This window comes from Odontomachus brunneus, unplaced genomic scaffold (assembly GCF_010583005.1).
Source record: "Odontomachus brunneus isolate Ranch 3 - 2012 unplaced genomic scaffold, Obru_v1 Obru_scaffold_049, whole genome shotgun sequence".
NCBI classification, from domain to species: domain Eukaryota; kingdom Metazoa; phylum Arthropoda; class Insecta; order Hymenoptera; family Formicidae; genus Odontomachus; species Odontomachus brunneus.
In genome coordinates, this window is record NW_022639499.1 from 2,031,825 (window position 1) to 2,052,707 (window position 20,883).

The window sequence follows — 20,883 nt, forward strand, 5'->3', positions numbered from 1 at the left end:
AGCCCATCTTAGAACATTAGTTTATAATGAATTGAAGTAAGAGAAAGAAAAAGAGAGAAGGATCAATCGATCGACACTCGGTCTCTCGGAATGAATCCAGATGCGCTAGAAAGTAAAGTACACACGAAATAGAACTGCCAGTTGAAGAAAAAAAAAGAAAGGTCGAGAGTAATGCTCAACAATCTCACCAGACGTAAAAAGAATATGCATTTTTTTAATGTCCGCATTTAATGCGCGAAATGGCATTATTAATGAATTCATGCCTGTTACATCGCTACGCGTAATATCTTAAGAATATAAATACGCACTAATAATTTTTAGAAGTTAAGTTTTAATGGAATGCAAGAAGTCGTCGTCTATGAGTTGATGTAGAGCGTTGGAGGCATCCTTTATCCGACTGGACGCGTTACGCAGTTGACATACAGCCTCTTGTAGTACTAGTTCGCTTCTCAACAATTGTCGGTTAACAGCTGACAATTCCTGTACACCAGTCGCGATGACGCCCTCGGTCATTTGCAGAAGGTCTTTGTCCAAGGTTTCATTGCATTCGTCTGTTCAAATTTAACATATGTCAATTTAAAATAATGTTCAAAATCCACGTGTAAGCGGTATATATATGTATATATCGATTTCTGTTCATTTTTCGAGATCTAATTTAATGTCTTTCCGAAAACGCTGTTTTATAAGAACTTGTAAAAGAACACATTGTTTGTACAGTGAATTAGATAGATGCTATAATTATGCGAACGAGTTCTAGACGCAGCACATTGATATTAAGTTAGATAGGTAATATGAATTATACTGAACAATTAAGTTATCAATATGCCACACACACATACACAGATAGTCTCATATAATACTGTTTAGCTGTAGTTATGCACATTGTACTGCTGTAATATTAATAAAAGAATGTTAACAAAAGTAACATTTCATAGTTGTCCTTGTAAATGTCTTGTTAATATACAGAAATGAAATCTTAGAACATTAAGATTGTTACATTACTTACATAGCTTCTTGTGAAGTAGACTATTGTATTTGATGGTACTTCTTTTGGATTTTGCTATCTTTAAATCTGTGTAAGGAGGACATGCCATAGCATCCATTGCTCCACTAATACTGCTCAAGCTAGTTAAATCTATAAGTAAAAAATAGCATGTTACTCAAGTTCCCATCTAAGTAGGAATATATTAGCTAACTTACCGTCATCAGATTCTGGTGCTTCACCAGAGATAATCGTGCCACAGTAATTTGATGTTCGTACAATAGGAAATCCTAAGCCCTGCATGTGTAGCAAAATATTCACAAACATTATATTTCTTCTGTTAATTACATTAGGTTCATAATATAAAAGAATACAATAACATACAGTAGCAATATTTGAGGCATCGTCATCAGATTCTGGAGCTTCTCCAGAAACGACTACAGCTTTCAAATCCATTTTTCGAGGAATATGTGATGCTGGCTACAAAATATCTGCAACGCTGTAACCAAAATATATGACTAGTGTAGTTAGAATTTTGAAATATTACAAGTAATTCTCATACAACATCGTTTTTGGTTCAGCATGTTTTCATAAAAATATATACACATTTCGCTACTATTGTCATTATTACTGAAATACGTATAATAATGTTTAATATCCTGTCACGTTTTGAGGTTAACTTTATTATTTGAAAATATACATGTATACAGAAAATTATTATTATTCACTTTAATGAAAATATGATACGTACGTCTTAGAACAACATGATTGTTTACCTTTTAAATTTGCCTGCAGCTTGTTTTGGAAAAACGCCTACATAGTTTTCTTCAGCATAATACCAATCTAACCTAACATTTCCAGATCTGAGCATTCTTTGCTGTTATCACTATCGTGATCAGACGCAATATATTTACAATATGTTACATACCTATATTGTACAATATGTTACATTCAATTAATAGGATAAATTAGTATAATAATAAAATAATCAATATGCGATATGAACGTTTTATATTTGAGACAATAATTTAATATCATAGCTATTACAATCTAAACTGAATAATGGACTTACTAAGGCAAGAAATTTACATGAAACACAATATATACATTTTTATATCTTCTCATTTTAAAAATCGGAGAGAAAAGTATATAGTATGAAAGTATATTAACAAGTGACAACATTTATTTTGCTTATTTATTTAAGCCTAATTGGGAAGATAATGGTTTTGTTATAGTAATTACATCATAATATTGTCAAATATATAATATATAATATTGCTATTGATATTATGTGATAAGGTTATGGGAAAAGGTGCTTATGTGAAATGGTTCTACCCTAATATTATTAAAAATTGCAGACTGGGATTTGAACCCGGAACCGTTGCTATTCGCCCGAAGAGCGACAGTTTTGAGTTCGAGTCCCGGCCTGCAATCTTCAATATTAGGGTAGAACCATTTCTATAAGCACCTTTTCCCATAACCTTATCACATAATATCAATAGCAATATTATATATTATATATTTGACAATATTAGGATATAAATACTATAACAAAATCATTATCTTCCCAATTATGCTCAAATTAATGAGCAATATGAATGTATTTACTTATTAATAATATACGCCGCACTGCACATATGTTTGTACAGTACATATAAATTTCTGTACTGCTATCTTAGGAATGGTTCTAGCCTAATATAGATCTGTGGGTAGCTTAATTGTGACATTTAGAGTAATCGCCCGGCAAGCGAAAGACTCGAGTCCCGGCCCAGTAAACTCCGGCTTCCGATATACTTTTCTCTCCGACTCTTACATAAGGGTTAGGATCAAGTAATTATGTTATCCACGTAGAATATCTAATTCTTCAGGCGTGACATGCATCCTTAATTCTTTCTCGCGTATCACATCTTGAATCTGTGTAAGAAGTTGAGGCGCTACTTCAGCTGCATCTATGTAAATGCTCCTCGCCCACGGGCATTGCATGACACTTTCGTGATAAATCTCTTCTCCCTTCTTCTCGCACAAATTATGTTCCCTTAGAAGTAGCATGTACAGTCTCCATAGTAATGGACAGCATCTGGTCGATGGTATCCTGAAAACAATTCTGTTAGTATCAAGTAACACACATACTTAAATGTAAAAAGAAAATTCAAACGCCCTATATTTTTGCGAATTATAAATCTGAGATGCAAAGATTTATGTCATACTTGGAGAGCGTTAGATGAAAGGATAATAGCTTATTTAGAGCAGCTATCACTGCATCAGGATGATCGAATTTCATCAAGAGACCAATACGTCTACGAGCAGCTAAACACATCGTTACCGCTCTCCATAATCCAATTTCAGTGCCTCTACTGTTGAATCTCCATGTTGGCAATTCACTCTGTAATCATAATTGTTTTATAATTTGATTAGTTAGCATAATAAAATTACTTAGCTCCGCCTTGGGCACGACAATTTTATCAATAACATTCGTTCTCGTTAATTACATAACATTAATGAATTAGTGTTTTTACCTCTATGATAGCAAATACCGACAAGGCGTAAAAGTTGTCTGGGTATGTACTCAAAGATCTGCTCAATGTTTCTTTCAACGTATTCTGTAAGCTATGTTTCCGTTCGTAATGCAATTGCAGAATTGCAATTTGACTTTCATATAGCATTTCCTGCAATCATTTCCAGACAACTTAAGAATTAACCATTTTAATTTGCTCGAAAATGAATATAATATATGTTAATAAAGTTAAATTGATACCTGCAAATAAGGACAATCTTTGGAATGATCAATACAGTTTCTCAATATTTCGATAACCGTTTGGATATCGTCGTTTTTGACGTACAGAAAATACGCGTAGCACACGATCACATCGCACTCCAGGTCTGACAAGAAGAAAGTGTCCTTTCCGTTCTCACTGGGCGCGGTTTGTAGGAAGTCACGTACTTGTCCATGTAAGTACGCTTCGACCAGTGAGTTTTGATCCGCGCTTTCGCCGGGTATCATCTGACTGAAGACTTTTAGTATCCATTGCCTGTGCGACTCGTCGTACGTTCTGGCATCGAGCAAGGTCTCAATAAATGTTCTATACACGCTAAAAAGCGCTGCCCTTTCGTTCTCGTTGGTGATCGCAGAAGGACATGCTCCTTGAGACTGAATGGCAGTCTCAAGTATGTTGACGCAGTTACTGAATCTACCCATTTCCAGTTCTATCAAGGCGTACTCCTTGTAAAAATATAAGTTATTTCTGTTCTCGTCCTTCTTTAGAAATTCCTTCAACGTTGTCCTTAGTTTCTTCCCTCTGGAAAGATGAGGCACATGTGATTCATTATTTTCTTAACTAGATTTGTTGGATTTCATCTTGATTAATAGGCATTTGCTATAAATCTTACTTGTTGTCGTGTTTCAAAGGTTCGTCCTTGCCGAGAGAGACGAGTAATCTTTCCAGTCGCAACCACCAGACGTATATACTCGTGCGTTGCAACGAGGGTAAACTTTCCGCGATTGCATGAAAGATTTTACGCACAAAGTCTAAGTATGGTTCTTGCGCCGGGTGGAACTTGACGTATTGAGGGCCCGACGTTAAACGCCCCTCGAGAATATCCTTCAATAACTCCTTCCTCTGATCATGGCCGGCCATTTCGCCCACCATGGGATACATGAAGGGAAGCAGTGCCTCCAAGGACTCCACTTCCCAGTGAAAATCTTTTAGCGATAATTCCTGTAAAGAAATTATCACTAACATCACTAATAACCATAGAAACCATAGAAATCATAGTTTCTACCGGTTTTGCTAGGCCGGGACTCGAACCCGGGTCTTTCGCTTGCCGGGCGACTGCTCTAAACCACTGAGCTACCTGACGCTCCACCCTCACGACACCTTCCTCCCCCTGGATAACGCTCAGGGTGGAGTCCCATGGCATGTATTTTCCGCGTATCGCGTAACCAATAAATTGCGACATATAGTATTTCTGTTGGAACTTCTAAAAGAAGAGAAAGATGTGATTGGTTACGCGGTTACGCGAAAATACGTGCCATGGGATTCCGCCCTCCACCCTCAGAGATGTCGTTCAGAAGCGACATCTCTGGTGTGATCCCGAATGCATGGAGACTACAGAGAGAAACAATGTTACTGTACCAAATGGTCAGCTGTCAGTCTCTCAAAGTCAAAGGCTATCCTTTAAGACCTGCTGTTTATGTATGCCCGTCTCCACCGTTGCCCCTCCTCATCCGGTGCAAATAATACAAATAAGTCCCGGAGTCGACAATTTTTTGGCAGCCCCCGGGTGCTTGGACGCAATATGCCATGGGGGATCCACCCCATAGAAGGAGGAGGGCGTACTAGGTGGCGGCGGGACGCCGTGCGTTCGAGATCTGCGTATCTTTTTCGTTCCACAGAGAGAAAAATATCGAGAGCACGGTTTTGCTAGGTCGGGACTCGAAACCCGGGTCTTTCGCTTGTCAGGCGACTGCTCTAAACCACTGAGCTACCTGACGCTCCACGCTCACGACACCCTCCTCTCCCTAGATAACATTCAGAGATGTCGTTCGGAAGCGAAATAAGTTCTTCGTAATCTCTACTTTTCTATAATCTCTTATAGCATGTTCGACTGGCTCTAGGTTATTCAGCCTACGTTTATTAGTCGAACAAATACTTATAAACTTTATGATTGGCTAATAGAGACTTATAACGTCATTAATCGCTCTCGAATCGATTAACCCAGGGCCAGTCGAACACGCTATTAATCTCTTCAATTTCTTTTTAATAATCTTTGTAATGTTATACTTCAGTTATCTATGAGTATATTAAGTTTGTGTTTGTCAAATAAAATAAAAAACGAAATTATCCAATTATGAAGGATTAATCATTTTACAAATAAATGAACATTGACACGGTATTTTTTAGCTATCTAACGAAGACTTTGTATTCCTAATCTGATTCCCAAATTTAATTTAATTAAGCTTATTTTAATTTAATTTACCTTTAAGTAATAGTCTCGACAAGGTAGAAGTGGTACTTTCAGGCACAAAAGAGAATAAATGGCTATTTGGAAATTCGAATTACGCGAGAGAATCGGATGTACAAAGTCCGCTACGTCTTCCGGTAAAACGAATCTCCGTGAATCTCCAACCAACTCCAACTCGTCTCTATTAACGCTGATCCAATGATAATTCTCTCTCAACGATTCTGTCCTCTGCCACAGTTGATTAAGTGGTAATCGTGACATCAATATCATTTCTTCCATTCCGACTAGAAATAAACGTTATTATTAAAATCAATGTTAATAGGATATTGTTATTACATTACGCGAGAATTCCATTAAGTTATCCTTATAAATGGAATATCTTATATATTATAGTGAATGTAAAAAGTATTCGTATACTTTGTCTTGACAAAGGCTTGGTGTACGAATACTTTTTACATTCACTGTATTTATTTCCACTAAGTATGATATTTTGCATTATAATTGATAGTTGATTGTTTCGACATTTTTTTCTACAACATTATCTTACAATGATTTGTTATAAATAACTTTTAACGATTGTTTTCCTTGTGATGTAGGAAAAATCTTAATAGAAGTATCAAACCTGTAATATATTACATACTTAATTTCTTTTCATCTATAGATCCTTGAAAGAACAAACTATTCTTGTCTAAGTTCAGATTCAAGTTCAGATTTAAACGTATTGTTTCCCACATCTGTTCCCACAATCCCGTATGCCTCAGGAATGTTAAGCATTGATGTAGCATTTCTAGATGAAGTACAGAGGAATTATTTTGTATGAAACAAATATATGACAAAAATAAAGTACATAAAATAGAATAAACTCTACTCACGCAGTAGTTGTGCATCATAAAGAGAAGGATTTGTTCTTGAGCGTTGTCTTAAGACGCTGAAGCATCTTGAATACAAATCCAAGACTCGTGGTACAGTACACATTGCTACTGAGCCTTGTGTGATCATAATAAAATGCTGCCATAACACAATGTTCCCTGAATCCTTATTGACTAATGTTTCCAATTGATTGGAGAGTTCATCAGATGGTGTCAACTCACTCATGAACCGTAACTTCAGTTTTAATAATTCATTAGAGTTCCCATTCTTTTCAAGTGCCTTTTCAACAATAGATAACTTTTTCAACACTGTGGATCTATATGTATCTTTTGGTAATTGGTGTCTTTGATAGCTAGCTAGAGTATCCTGTAAAGTTAATATTGAAATATCACAGATTTAGTTTTGCATAGGATACTATATGTTAAAATATTATAATGTTATAAACAAAATGTAACAAAGAACAATTTTAGTACCTGGAAATCAATATAATGTATCCAACATTCAACATTATATGGGTTTTCTGTCAATTGCTCATTATATTCTTTAATCTTAGACTTTTGTTCCTCTTCCAAATTTGTACACCAAGAAGGCAAGCTTTCATCTGCCTCTGTATCTTGCTTTGAACTTTCTTTGACATTTGTCTTTTTAATAATTGTATCTTTCTTCTTTAGCACCTCAACAGAATCAATATTTTTGATGTAATATCTAAAGAATTTGCCTTTCTTCGGTTGCTTATGTTTAACAAAGCACATATATTTTTTACTAATATCATACAATGGTCTGACTTTAGAGCAAAATGTATCTATATTATTATTCCCTTTATCTCTGTGCTTGTCTTCAAAAAATATATCTTCAACATTTTGTTCATATTCTGGTTTACGTTCTTTGCCATCATGTTTACGTTTCTTTCTGCCTGTCTTTTGAATCCTGTCAGTTTTCAATTCTTTGCTTTTTAATTGTTCTTTTACATCTGAAGGAGTTGTTTCATATTGTACTTGCTCTTTTGCATCATGTAAAGATTCATCAGAAGAATATATAGACAATTCAGTTTCTTGTTTAGGTACTATTATAGGTGTTTGAAAGCTCAAATTTGATAGCCATTCGACAGAAGCATTATCTGAAAAAAATAAAAGAAATGAGAAGAAACGATCATCATAGCATATTTATATTTATATAAATAATAGGAAAATTTAAAGGAGTGTTTACCTCTAATTTTTACACAATTTTATTTAAGCATTAATAAAACTAAAATAATTACCAGACTTTGCAGAACTTGTCGATTCTGGCGTATCATTCGAATAAGCTGGGAAAAGAGACATGATTTATTTGCATAATATTGTATAGCTTTATAAATAAATATATAAATAAAGACTTCTTTCTATCAAGACTTCAGATTTCAATGATTGGCTGGATTCTTTCTATCAAGGGTCCGCAAAAGCCAAGAGGTCTGTTCCTTTTAGCCGAACTATCTGAATTGATACTAGTTGATCTGTTCTTTTCAGCTGCACTGTTGAACTGGTGCAATAAGTTAGAAAAAGTATATTTATCTCATTTTAACTTATTGCACTAGTTCAGCAGTGCAGCTGAAAAGAACAGATCAGAGTGCGATACATAAGCGTACGGAAATACGGAAATGCGGAAATACGGAAGACAAAGTTTCTAGGACTTAACTAGATTTACATTTCCGCGCTTTTGTTCCGTAGCTTTATTTCTCCTAAATATTACATGGAGCATTTTTTATACGGAAAAGCAGAACGAGGGATTATAAAACATTAATTGTAAACGATATTTATTGATTAAAATGTTTTTATTAAACGGATAAGTTGAAAAAACTCACCGTAGGTTATTCAGCCTGCGTTTATTGGTCGAACAAGTACTTATGAGCGATTAACCCAGGGCCAGTCGAACACGCTATTAGTTATTAGTTACTTTTTTGCATTTCCGTACGCTCATGTAATCGCACCTCAAGTGTTTGCCGGCGGAAAGAAAATTTTAGTACTAGAAAAATGTACTAGATTTTGTCAAAATGTACCAAACGTTTGGGTTCTGTTCCGTTTCACGTTCCGTATCACATTTATCTGTAATATCATAACGGGTGTTTTCCAGTTGCGTACACTGTGTACAAAACCAGTTTATTGGTTGCATATTATCTTACAAGATATTTTAGATAATATGTGACCAATAAACTGGTTTTGTGTACGTGTGTCAAGATGTGTTAAGCAATTGGAAAACATCCTGTTCTGCTTATGGAGGATTCATATTGCGTCTAATATTGACGTACGATATCAAATAGCAGAGTTTCTAGCTAGTGACATTTTTGTCTCTTTTTTTTCGGACCATGTCATGTGTGCCAATCACGTGGAGACCCCCAATGGCCAGTCTCTGTTTAATCTTCTCTAGTCAAATCGAGCGCGTAGTATGACTCAACAATAGGGCAGGCGAACCTTATTTTTAAGATTATACAATTCAGCGACATGACAGACGAACTGTTTATGATTCATTGGCACGATTAGACATCAGATAGAAAGCGTTTTTATCTGTACATTTACTGATAAAATTTTTTTGTTTGACTCGAGGTTAATATTCTTATTATCAGTCAAGTGAAGATGATAGTAGACAAAAATACAAAAAACGTAGTAACAGTACAAAGTAATTAGATTATATAATTATTTTTTCTTGTGGGAGAACAAAACGACATGTAATATATAATTGTGTGGACAACAAGAAGTTATTTTTTTGTCTCTTCGTTTTTTCTTGTTTTATTAGTCATTTTATACAAATGTTTCGAAAGTGCAACTTTATCAGGCAGCTTTGTGGTGCTGTGAATGTGTCCACGGAAACTGCTGCGATAGCAGAAGCCTCAACTCGAGTAAGCGTTACCTTATTTGTATCATAACGTATTCTATTTTTTAATTTTAATGTTTGTGCATAATTATGGTTCATAATTTTTAACAAATTGTTAATTCGCGTAACTGTCACAGTTCCAGAAGTTCAAAGCAAGATTAGAGAAGGATAAACAGGATGGGATACTCACCGATACATTTAAACGCAAACACACATATCTCAGGATATCAGTCACTGAGCGTTGCAACCTCCGCTGTAAGATCATCTTCAAAATTATATACTTCCAGCATTATATGAGTCTTTTAATATTACCATAATTTCAGGCACATATTGCATGCCAGCAGAAGGTGTCAAGCTAACCAAGAAAGATGGTATCTTACAAACAGATGAAATAATACAGATAGCTGATTTGTTTGTCAAGGAAGGAGTGCGCAAGATACGTTTGACTGGAGGGGAGCCTACGGTTCGCAAGGATATTGTTGACATTGTTGGTAAAATCTTTTGCCAGTATGCCTATTCATCTGCGGTATTAACTTAATATTAATAATACAGAATATAATGTGGGTTTCCAAAGTATCTTTATTCACAATTTTATTCTTCAGCACAACTTAAGCAGTTGAGCAACTTGGAGCAGGTTGCAATCACTACAAATGGGCTGACCTTGACTCGCCAGTTGCCAGCTCTTCAAAGAGCAGGATTAGATGCACTGAATATATCCTTGGATACCCTCAAGGAGAAGCGCTTTGAAATATTCACACGCAGGCAGGGTTGGGCAAGAGTCATGGCTGCAATAGATCTTGCTGTCCAGATTGGCTACAATCCTGTAAAGGTAAACAAAAAAGAGAGGGACTTATAACTGGACCATACAAAATTTAAAAAAGTTTATTATATTTATTTCATACATTATATTGTTACGGATATATAGGTGTGTTGAATATGTCAGGTTAGAAATATGGCAAAAAATTTGCCATTCTTTTATTCTAGTTTGTTTCAAGGTTTCAATATTACAAGAAAAGTAGAAAGTCCTTGTTAGATGTCTAAAAAATGCCAAATTGATGTTCTTTGGCATTCTTATTTGGTTTCTTATTTGCAAAATTATTAATTCTTTGAGATTGAATAATTTTATTCTCTATTTTATTTAACAAACAGGACAAATCTTCTCAACCTAATACACTTGTAATTTACGTCAATCTAACATATTTTAATTAGGTCAATTGTGTCATAATGCGAGGGCGAAACGACGACGAAATCACTGATTTCATCGACTTCACGAGAGATCGCCCTATCGACGTGCGTTTCATAGAATATATGCCGTTCCAAGGGAACGAATGGAAGGAAAATAAGATGGTGTCGTTCGACGAAATGAAAAAGATAATACGAGAGAAATATCCCGATTTCCGAGCTCTGCCGAATCAGCCCAACGACACGTCTAAGGTTTGACTTTTATTAATATTCTAATTCGGTCTCTTATTGTACACTATTTTGTTCTCTCGACAGGCTTATCAAGTGCCGGGATTCGTAGGACAGGTTGGATTTATCACATCTATGAGCCAACACTTCTGTAGCTCGTGCAACCGCTTGAGAATCACGGCAGATGGAAATTTGAAGGTGTGTTTGTTCGAAGGGAAAGGCGAGGTCTCGCTGAGAGACGCTTTGCGAAACGGTGCATCGGAAGATACACTCAAGGAACTGATAAGAGGAGCGGTGTTGCGGAAGAAGAAACAACACGCAGGTATACATCGATTCGATTTGACCGATCGTAGCATTTGGCGTAACAAAGTTTCATCGAGAGCATTTTTGACACGTTGATTGCCACGTTGATCATCAGAGACCGACGTTGTAATATTACTGCACTTCACTAATTTATGTATAAAGCTTTTAACCAACTACGTGTAACATATTTAATATACAGCCGACAGAGACAAATGAAAACGAGTTACCTTGCGAATTGCATTTATTTTTCGCATCTTTGGTGATTCAAACTTAAATTGAGCATTGAAATAATTGGCTTTATATGGTTGGAATAAATTCACTTGAGTATTTAAAAAATGAGCGAAGCATTGAAACAACAGAAATCAGAGTGACAATCAACATGTTAAACTGTCTGCAAATCCTCTGTCGTTTCCTCCATCCATTTTGCTTTCGGTCCTGTTTCATATTTTTCTTCATCTCTGTTAATTTTACATGAACTGCTGCAGTGTCGACAAACCGATAAACCGAGACGTTTGCATTTCAGGAATGTTCAATCTAACTCAAATGGAAAACAGGCCGATGATTTTGATCGGGGGTTAAATTGGTGTTGTTGCGATAATTAGTCGGCCGTGTCAAAGTATTCGGCTTTGTCGAGACGCGCACAGATGTGTCGTAAATCTCGGGAGTTTTGTGTTTATAATTCGCAACGTAAACAAAAAACAAAATGAAAAAGAGAGAAAAGAAAAACAGCCGCGCGAAATTGACGTCAATTATTAAAGTTAATTAACGTAATGTTTGCATTGCAGCTAATCGTAGGATGAAATTATCGCGGAAAGCGCACAATATCGCGCCGATACACGTGGACGCGCGGCACACGTGTCTGCCGCACACGTTCGCGAAGTTCAGGAGTAACGCGAGCGTTAGAATGTATTCGTCCTTCTCGCACGTGGACGAGAGCGGTAAAGCTAATATGGTGGATGTCGGAGAGAAGAGCGACAGCAAGCGGAAAGCGATAGCGGCGGGATACGTGAAGATAGATCCCGCGCTCACTCGTCTCATCGCGCAGAACAGCTTGAAGAAGGGCGACGTGCTGTCGGTGGCTGAGCTGGCCGGTACTATGGCCGCTAAACGGACTTCCGAGCTTATACCGCTCTGTCATCCGCTCGCTTTGACTTACATCAAGGTGACAGCGAAATTGGATGAGCGTTCGCACCGGGTGGAGATCGTGTCGGAGGTGAGGTGTTGTGGTAAAACAGGCGTCGAGATGGAAGCTTTAACCGCCGTGAGTGTTGCGGCGCTTACGATTTATGACATGTGCAAGAACGCAGCCGCCCCTGGCACGATGGAAATTCACGGTATCGAATTGGTATCGAAAACGGGCGGCACGAAGGGCGATTTCAAAGTAGATAAAGCGTAAATTCGGTATTTCTGTGTTTCTCGCTGATAACAAGATGTAAATTCCGATCATATCTTTCTATGATAGTTCTACAGGCAATGCGGGAAGCGATATGATTTAGTACAAAAGAGGTCAAAAAAGAGATTTTGCACTGAGAAAAAATACTTGAAGATTTATTTGTGGGATATGAAGTTTATTTCTGAGAATAAACTTTATATTGCACGAATTTGCAAGTATTTTTTCCCTCAATGTAGGAAAAAGTCTAATACACTGAGAAAAAATAATTAAAAATTGATTTGTGGGATATGAACTTTATTTCTGTGAATAAACTTTATATCGCACGAATTTTTAAGTATTTTTTCCCCTCAGTGTAGGAGAAAGTCTAATACATTGAGAAAAAATAATTAAAAATTGATTTGTGGGATATAAAGTTTTTTTCTGTGAATAACTTATGTATTATTTCACAAATTTTCAATATTTGTATTTTTTCTCAGTGTAGATTTCTTATTTCGTTCATTTAGTTTTCGTAATATTATGTTTATACAGTCTATTTTGACATGCGTAGAAACAGTACTTTTATATACGCATATATATTCTATGTAAGATTTTATATACATATGTTATATATATTTTTATTTATATACATATGTTATATATATATTTTTGTCACAAATGGTGTTGGGTGATACAATTACGTTATAATTGTTATATATCTATTGTAACATAATTGTTATATATCTATTGTAACATGTACTTTTTTTCTTAATTCTTTTAGGCCTTTATTCTGAACTCTCTTTTATCGCTAAAAGCGCCTCGCTAAAAGTGCCTCTGAACGATAAGTCAATCAGATGGTAGAAGATTTGTAAGTCATATTTAGAAGCACTTTTATTGATAAAAAAACTCAGAATAATTCTTCCCCTGGCATTACAGGCGAAGAATTTCGCAAGTTCTGCATAATAACTAATCTGTATTTAAAATGAATGCGTATTAGACGTGTTACACAGTATTTTTGTATCTATTTTTATTTTCTTACGTGTGTACCTGGTCAGTGCAAAGACGGAAGGAGTGTTATTCGATCACATTTAAGGAAAACTTGTCAATTCCAATATTACAATTCTTCGCAGTTTGAATAAGATACAATAAGTAGACATAAGTTTACCAAAAAGGGTCTAGATAGAGAAAAAAATATGGTATAAAAATAATTATAGTGGACATGCGTTGTAAATTATCGGCCGAAATGCTTCCAAGCGTGTCAGTGATCGATTTGACATTTTGTAAGTGGAAACAAATGTATTTAAGTAAGCTTGAACATGAACAAATGCGATTAAATTAGGAGCAAAATTATTCAGACAATTGTATCATTACGTAGGAAAATGCGACAAATTTCTATTGTTAACATGCGTCTTGTCATGTGAGCTTCGACAAGCAGCGGAGGACGCGAGAACACTTTGAAAAAACCCCATATAATATGGTAATGTAGCTGAATTGTCCAATCTACGTCTCAATAATTAGCAGCTCGATACCATCGCGGGTATTAACAAGCGCAGGGCCGCGTAACGCGTCCGTCGCGAGTGGAAAAGCGCACGGTACGACCCTAGTAATCGGATCTTGCCCAAACTTTCTCTCTATAGCGTACACTGTAAGTTACGGACGATCTACGTCGTACTTGTTAAAGCGTTGTTGTGTTTGGAGAGACTTTATCGCAATATATATATACATACATACATACATATATCGTTTAATATGCATAAAGGAAGCTCCTTATCTCCGCGTGCCCGCGCCCTCCCCTATTTCCTTATTTATACACGGCGGAAAATTGTCCCGGAAAATAGGCGAGTTTGCCCGTAAACCACTTTATGCGCGCGGACACTTTGGCGCGAATAGAAGAGGCACGAAACTCGCTCGCTCGTTCGCTCACCCTCCGTGTCTCTCTTTCTCTCCCGGCCCACTCGACGGCGCCGGGAGAAGTGAAGTGGAGGCGAAACGGGAGGCATGTGTGTGTGTGTGTGTGTGTGTGTGTGTGTGTGTGTGTGTGTGTGTGTGCCGATTGCATCGGTAAATCGCGATAACATACGGCTCTTGCGAGACTCCCCGGCTCGTCGGGATAAACATGTCTCGTCGGTTAAGGGAAATCATATCTGATGCCGACCTTTCGGCGCAATCGCACGTACCCACCGTGGAATGGGCACGGCGCCACCGGTGCCAGGATTTCAGAGCTTTTTCGTGTCCTCCGCGAGGAGCAAAATTCAGTGCTTGGCCCGCAACCGTGTCCGCACCGTCCCGCAGCGAACTTTGACCCGCGGCAGGATCGGCGGAATCGCGCGAGGGATTCGAAGTGTCGTCAATTGCAATCGCGTTGTCCATCAATCGTCCCGCCGCGGAGAAATTGCACGCACCTACGCGATCTTGGGGGGAAAAGGAGAAAGAAAAAAGTGCGGGAAGGAACGATTAATTATGCCCGGGACGTTTTCCGTGGCGCCGTGAGGGCACTTTCGCGGTAAACGCTTATTATTTTCCTCGCTTTTTCTCTCTCTCTCTCTCTCTCTCTCTCTCTCTCTCTCTCGAGTTCTTTTCTTCTCCTTTTGCTTTTTTTCCTCGCGAAGGGTGAGAACCAGAATGAGAGGAGAGGAGAGATGTGTGTTTGTCCGTTATGCCGGCGAGTGCCGGCGTAATCCCGCGGGTACTTTTCGAAGGGCCAACGATGGCGAGTGAGCGTTTGCATCGGACGATGGGCAGACGGCAACTCTCGGACACGGAGCGGCGCGCATGAATCGGATTGAGAGATGAGTGCGTGAAAAATGGCACCGTTCCACGGCATGACCCTCCTGCTCTTGGGAATCGGATACCTGTTACACGCGGAACCGTTTCACGGCGTACGCGGCACCGGTAAATGTCCCGCACTCTTGCACCCGCGACACTTATTTTTTTTTAACGGCGCGGCTCGCCGCCGGGCCGCTACGGGAAGCGAATAATTTCGGTCACGCGAATACATGGAAAAAAATAATTTGCGTAACTAATTTTACAAATTATTCGCTATCAGAGCAGAAGTAGTTTCGTTGCCAGGATAGAAAAAATTTGTTGAGTGTATTTGTCCTAAAAATCACGTTAATTTGCTATTGATGTAAAATAATGTATCCTTAGCAAATTTATTTGCTATCGGAGCAAAACTGCAACTACTTATACAAATCCATCATAGTTCTTATAGCAAAATAACTTGTAGATTCAGCAAATTATATCCAGCAAATAGTGATTAGTACTCTTAGCAAATCTTTTTGCTATCCATATAATAACGAAAAGATTTTGCTAGACCAGCAGAAAATTTGCTGGGCCAGCAAATTATCTTTCTTCGTGTGTTTGTGAATTGTTGCGCCCAGTAGCTACGTAGGTCTCCTTATTTTTCTTCAGAATAAAATAAAATGGAGGTAATGGTGATACACGGAGTAAGAAAACAAGATGACACACAGAAAAATATTGTTTTACTCACGGAAAAAAGGATTTGCTGCAGCAGCAAACTAATTTGCTACATATAGACAGTTAAACATAATTCGTTGTGTTAGCTACTTTTTCTTTGCTGCAGGAACCTATTTCCTTGCTATAATAAAAAAATTTGTTTCTACAGTAAGAAAAGCTAACATAGCAATTTGTTACAGATGGACAACTAAACATAATTTACTGCTTTAGCTACTTTTTTTGTTGCAGGAGATTTTCTTGTTATCCTAGCAAGGAAATGGGCTCCTGCAGCAAAGAAAAATACAAGAAATTATGTTTAGTTGTCCCCATGTAACACATTTTTTTTCTGTGCTATTAAAAAAAGCGATTACTCAATTCATCATTCCTTCTTTCAAGCAATAGTTATCTTCAATAAAGAATATTTTAATATAGTTCGAAAATATGTTCATCACGAATTCGAGAGAAACATTATCGTATACTCGAGAAAAGAATTTATTTTCTTTACAAGAATATCATAAAGCTTCCTTGAAGAAGTCCTTCTAGAAGCTCTTCTAGACTCTTATGTAGTAAGAAAACTGAATTTTTCTTTTAATTTAATATCCTTTGAGATGTTAAACCACCACTATGATTTACTTTTCCGCTTTTAAGTAATAGTTATCTTCGGGAAAGAGATAATTTTCTTGATGACAGTCTTGAATTATATTCATCATAAATTTTAATAAAGCTCATTATTATATGCTGAAAAGAGAAGAGAGAGAATTTATCTTCTTTACAAGAATATTATAAAATTTTACTCAAGAAAAAGCTGGCTCGACTCTATGCAGTAAAAGAAAACCGAATTTTTGTTTTTATTTAATATTCTTTGAAATGTTAAACATTATTAGAACTCAAAATTTATTTTGAATCAATTTGATGCTTGTGATGAATTTGTGGTTGATTTGCGGATATATAAACTTATTAAATGTTAAAAAAAAAGTAATATTTATTTGAAAATAATATATATTTTTGTGTTTTACACACAAAATTATTTTGTGTTCTATTGTAAAGAAAAATAATTACTTAATTTACTTTTCTTCTTTGAAGAAATGGTTTTCTTTAATAAAAAATATTTTTTGATGACAATTTTAAAATGTACTCATCACAAATTTGAGAAGAGTTCATTGTCATGTTCTCAAAAAAAGAATTCATTCTCTTCACTAGAAAATTTAATTTAAGAGAAAGCTGGTTTAACTTTATATTGTAAGAAAATCGAATTTTGGTTTCAATTTAATATTCTTGATTGAAAAGTTAAACTTATTAGCATATTCAGAATATATTTCGAATAAATTTGATGCTTGGGATGAGCTCATGTATTAATAGATGTTGTAATAGATGTTCGGATAGATAAATTCATGAAATACTTGGAAAAAGTAAGATCTACTTGTGTGTGTGTGAATGCAGTATGTATTTTTCTGTGTGTAACAAAAAGGTGATAATCGAGAGACCAGCGTTTTCACGGAGAAGCTGATCTATCTCGTGAGAGAACGGGAAGAAAATCTATATTTAAAATTCAATAAACGGTCCTTTTTGTAGAGCAATTTTCACAAATTGGTGTCGAATAATTCGTTGTCCGGTTTTCGCTTTTGGCGTAATTTCGCTTTTGGTAATTCGATCTTGTAGAATTAACGTTTCTCTCTCATTTTTCCGATTGTATTCGATATCAAGCGGCATTTGGGAAATGACTGATAACGCACTAATAATTTCGGCTGTAATTTTGACGTGGACAGAGATCGGGAATTAATTAACCGGGATTAGAGCGTTAATTGATATAAAATCGCCTATTATATTCTCTCACTCCCGGCGGCTTGTATATCTTCCGGTATTAGACGCGAGATTAAATAACACAACGATTAAAGAATACACGCTCGTTAGCACCGGAAATAGCGCGCGGAAAGTGGAAAGCGGAATTAATAATTCTCTTATATGAGATGGAAACTGCACAAAGAGCAGTTCTTAAATTAAAAGAACGAAGATTACAGTCTAATTTTGACTTGCGCGTCTTAGCAATTCTTATTTTCGCTCACGTCATTTTCACAGTTTAACGTTATGGAAATATCACAATTATTGTGGGAGGAGGAAGAGAGAGAAAGAACGAGGGAATTTGCAACAATGGAAGTTGCGTATTATTAATTTTCCGATGTATTTTTGCACTCCTACGCTTCTCAAAAATATTCCTGGCATTCCTATTTCCATGCGAACAAGTGATGCGAAAGCACATTATTAAAATATGCTCTTCCATCGAAATAATATATATTTCTTTAGGAGAGAGAAAGTGTCTCTCTCTCTCTTTCTCTCTCTCTCTCTCTCTCTCTCTCTCTCTCTCTCTCTCTCCGAAATAAATGCGAACGCATTAACGTGCGAATTGGGGAACGTACACGCCATATTTTAAGCAATGTTATTAATTTGTCTCTCCGCGTGCTAAATAATTATCTTCTAAATAAAATGCTTCCTAAATAATTATCGTCTACGTGTAAAGCCTGCGTACAACATACAATTTAATACATGTATTCTGTAGCGAGGGGGAAAATGCGACGAGGAATTTTATTAGGAACGCGAAATTCCGCATTATTCTCGGACCTGACGAGCAATTCCTCGTCGACGAGAGCACTTTCGGGAATAATAATATAATATCAGGTCAAGTCATGAACGCGATCGTACGGTTTGAGAAACCGCCTTGTCGCCGTATGATTTTTCGGACAATATTCGCCGACCTTATCGGGCCGGCTTTATCGATTCCTCCCGCGGCGAGATTTTCACGGGGGGGAAATAAATACTTGCCACCTGCGCCGCGCTCGCGCGCAGAAGTTACGCGTGTATTTATGACTCGATCCGGCCGGCACCTCTCTCAACACGATTTATCTCCATTTCAGCGTTCTTGCATCTCAACGACGACGCGTTCGGCAAGGGAGAGAAGTCGCAGCGCGGCACAAAGAAGACATATTTTTTCAAGGATACGCCGCAAAAGTTGACGGTGGCCATAGGTCAGGCCGCTATGCTGTTGTGTCGCGTCAAGAACTTAGGAAACAGAACTGTGAGTCTTTCCTGCACGAATTTTGCTGATCTCATCGATCGCGCCGGTAACCTGAGACGCGCCCGAGACGCATCAGATGTTTTGCGTAACGCGCGTTAACCCTTTCGCCGCTCATCAGACGCAAGCACGCAGCGACTTTTTATCGGTGGATTCCACGCTAACAAGCATTTCTGCGCGGAATTTGTAACATCTGCAAAATCTCCGAGAAGTTTACGTCAGGAAATTATTTTATTCCAATTAATTTATTCTCGTTCGTATAATTTATCTCGAGAAATTCCTTCAGTGATCTCTGAATTCTCCTGAAAAACTTTGGAAAAATTTCTGAAAGGAGAATATATTCTTTGGGAGATTTGCGTTCTCTTGTACGTAATTTGCGTAATCTGCGAAATTATTTATTTCAGTTATTTATCTGTGCTGTAATAACTTATTTCAAGAAATTCTTTCACATTGAGGGAAAAAATATCTAGAAAATAGAAAATTCTAATAATTTATTTTACATCGCGCGCGAGAGAAAAAATATTTAGAAAAAAAAAATATTTATTCGGTAGATGCTAGTAACATATATACTTTTACATTAAAAGAATATCTTTTTCAAATAAGAAAATATACATTTTTCCTAAAATTGTTACTTTTCATAAAATTGTTACTTTTTATAAATTGTTTCTTCCATTCAAATGAAGAAATGTACATTGAAGTAAATATGTTATTAGTACTCATCGAATATCTTTTTATTTTTCAGTTATTTTTCTCTCAGTGAGATTTATGATCTTTTCTGAAAAGCCTTTGGAAAATTTCCGAATAGGAATCTCCGAGAGATTCGTTCTCAAACTTTTGAGCGATTTTTAACTTGAGAGATTTGTAACTCGTAAAATATTTAATCTGTCGCAATCCAACGAAGAGAGATCGCTACGTTGCGATAAATTCGTATAATCTTGGCGAAGAAGAGTCGGTTCCCGGTTCACGGCCGTTTGGACTTGCTCCGTCCCGACGTCTTCGCGACTCTCGGGCGAGTTTCGCGAATTTCGCCTCTGGGTTGACTGATATTGCTTATCTTCAAATTCCCGGCGAGATCTTTGGAAGACTACTCGTTATAAACGCGAAACATGTTGAGAAACGAGCGGGCGGGCAGGCTGAAAGGGCCACTGCGGCGGCGAAAGGGTTAAAGGCGGGATTGCAGTTACTTGTACCTCATTCGGGACTCCCGTACGTATAACCCCAGGTGTCTTGGATCCGAAAAAGGGACCTACACATCTTAACGTCCAAGTCGGTGACTTACACGAGCGACGCGAGATTTACGGTAGTCGGCAATCCGGAGACCGACGACTGGAATCTGCGAATAGATTACGTGCAACCGCGGGATGCCGGCATTTACGAGTGTCAGGTTAATACAGAGCCGAAGATATATAGAGCCGTGGCACTGAAGGTTTTGGGTGAGTTTCCGCGAGGTAGCCTCTGCCCATAAATCGCGCCTTAAAGACCCCGCACGGGCGTCTTTCGTGGTTGCAAAACCGATCGCTTTAACTCCCGCCTTCCGGCGATCACGCGTTTGTCTCGCGCGAGCACGTTTGTCCGCCGATCCGTTTCGCGAAGTAGAAACAGAGAGAGAGAGAGAGAGAG

The 20,883-nt window shown here is 37.3% G+C and overlaps 4 protein-coding genes and 1 non-coding gene across 8 annotated transcripts in view; 2 read left to right on the forward strand and 3 right to left on the reverse strand.

The window, feature by feature from the left end:
- Positions 1-184: 184 nt before the first annotated feature.
- LOC116845184 lies at positions 185-1,919 on the reverse strand. Its single transcript, XM_032817589.1, has 5 exons — positions 1,759-1,919; positions 1,367-1,481; positions 1,201-1,279; positions 1,007-1,135; positions 185-551 (listed from the first exon to the last, which is right to left on the reverse strand). Exons 2-5 carry the CDS (start codon positions 1,436-1,438, stop codon positions 325-327), a joined length of 507 nt encoding a protein of 168 aa, XP_032673480.1. The 5' UTR covers positions 1,439-1,481; positions 1,759-1,919; the 3' UTR covers positions 185-324.
- A 212-nt stretch (positions 1,920-2,131) lies between these two features.
- On the reverse strand, positions 2,132-8,351 carry LOC116845178 (nuclear exosome regulator NRDE2). The gene is made up of 10 exons (XM_032817582.1): positions 8,073-8,351; positions 7,288-7,931; positions 6,817-7,180; positions 6,585-6,731; positions 5,960-6,228; positions 4,370-4,698; positions 3,738-4,278; positions 3,499-3,648; positions 3,190-3,365; positions 2,132-3,074 (listed from the first exon to the last, which is right to left on the reverse strand). Exons 1-10 carry the CDS (start codon positions 8,131-8,133, stop codon positions 2,822-2,824), a joined length of 2,934 nt encoding a protein of 977 aa, XP_032673473.1. The 5' UTR covers positions 8,134-8,351; the 3' UTR covers positions 2,132-2,821.
- Trnaa-ggc lies at positions 4,768-4,840 on the reverse strand. The gene has a single exon. It is a non-coding gene; the product is annotated as a tRNA-Ala (tRNA).
- An 864-nt stretch (positions 8,352-9,215) lies between the features above and the next one.
- Positions 9,216-14,474, forward strand: LOC116845129 (molybdenum cofactor biosynthesis protein 1). 3 transcript variants are annotated; one of them, XM_032817484.1, is made up of 8 exons: positions 9,216-9,683; positions 9,796-9,913; positions 9,982-10,149; positions 10,261-10,487; positions 10,868-11,092; positions 11,156-11,390; positions 11,895-11,945; positions 12,157-14,474. In XM_032817484.1, the coding sequence occupies exons 1-8, from the start codon at positions 9,594-9,596 to the stop codon at positions 12,765-12,767; spliced, it is 1,725 nt and encodes a 574-aa protein (XP_032673375.1). In that variant the 5' UTR covers positions 9,216-9,593; the 3' UTR covers positions 12,768-14,474. The 3 variants fall into 3 exon arrangements, with proteins under 3 accessions (XP_032673375.1, XP_032673373.1, XP_032673374.1); XM_032817482.1 differs by lacking the exon at positions 11,895-11,945; XM_032817483.1 differs by having other exon boundaries at positions 9,219-9,683; positions 11,895-12,163.
- Positions 14,475-14,984: 510 nt separating this feature from the next.
- Positions 14,985-20,883, forward strand: part of LOC116845140 (inactive tyrosine-protein kinase 7-like) — a 13,684-nt gene continuing 7,785 nt past the window's right edge. The window contains exons 1-4 of one of the 2 annotated variants that reach the window (XM_032817501.1): positions 14,985-15,243; positions 15,440-15,632; positions 19,106-19,266; positions 20,486-20,696. In XM_032817501.1, coding sequence (XP_032673392.1) covers positions 15,545-15,632; positions 19,106-19,266; positions 20,486-20,696 — 460 coding nt within the window. In that variant the 5' untranslated portion in view covers positions 14,985-15,243; positions 15,440-15,544. Of the gene's footprint in view, positions 15,633-19,105; positions 19,267-20,485; positions 20,697-20,883 lie in introns of both variants that reach the window. The other variant, XM_032817500.1, reaches the window with a different exon arrangement.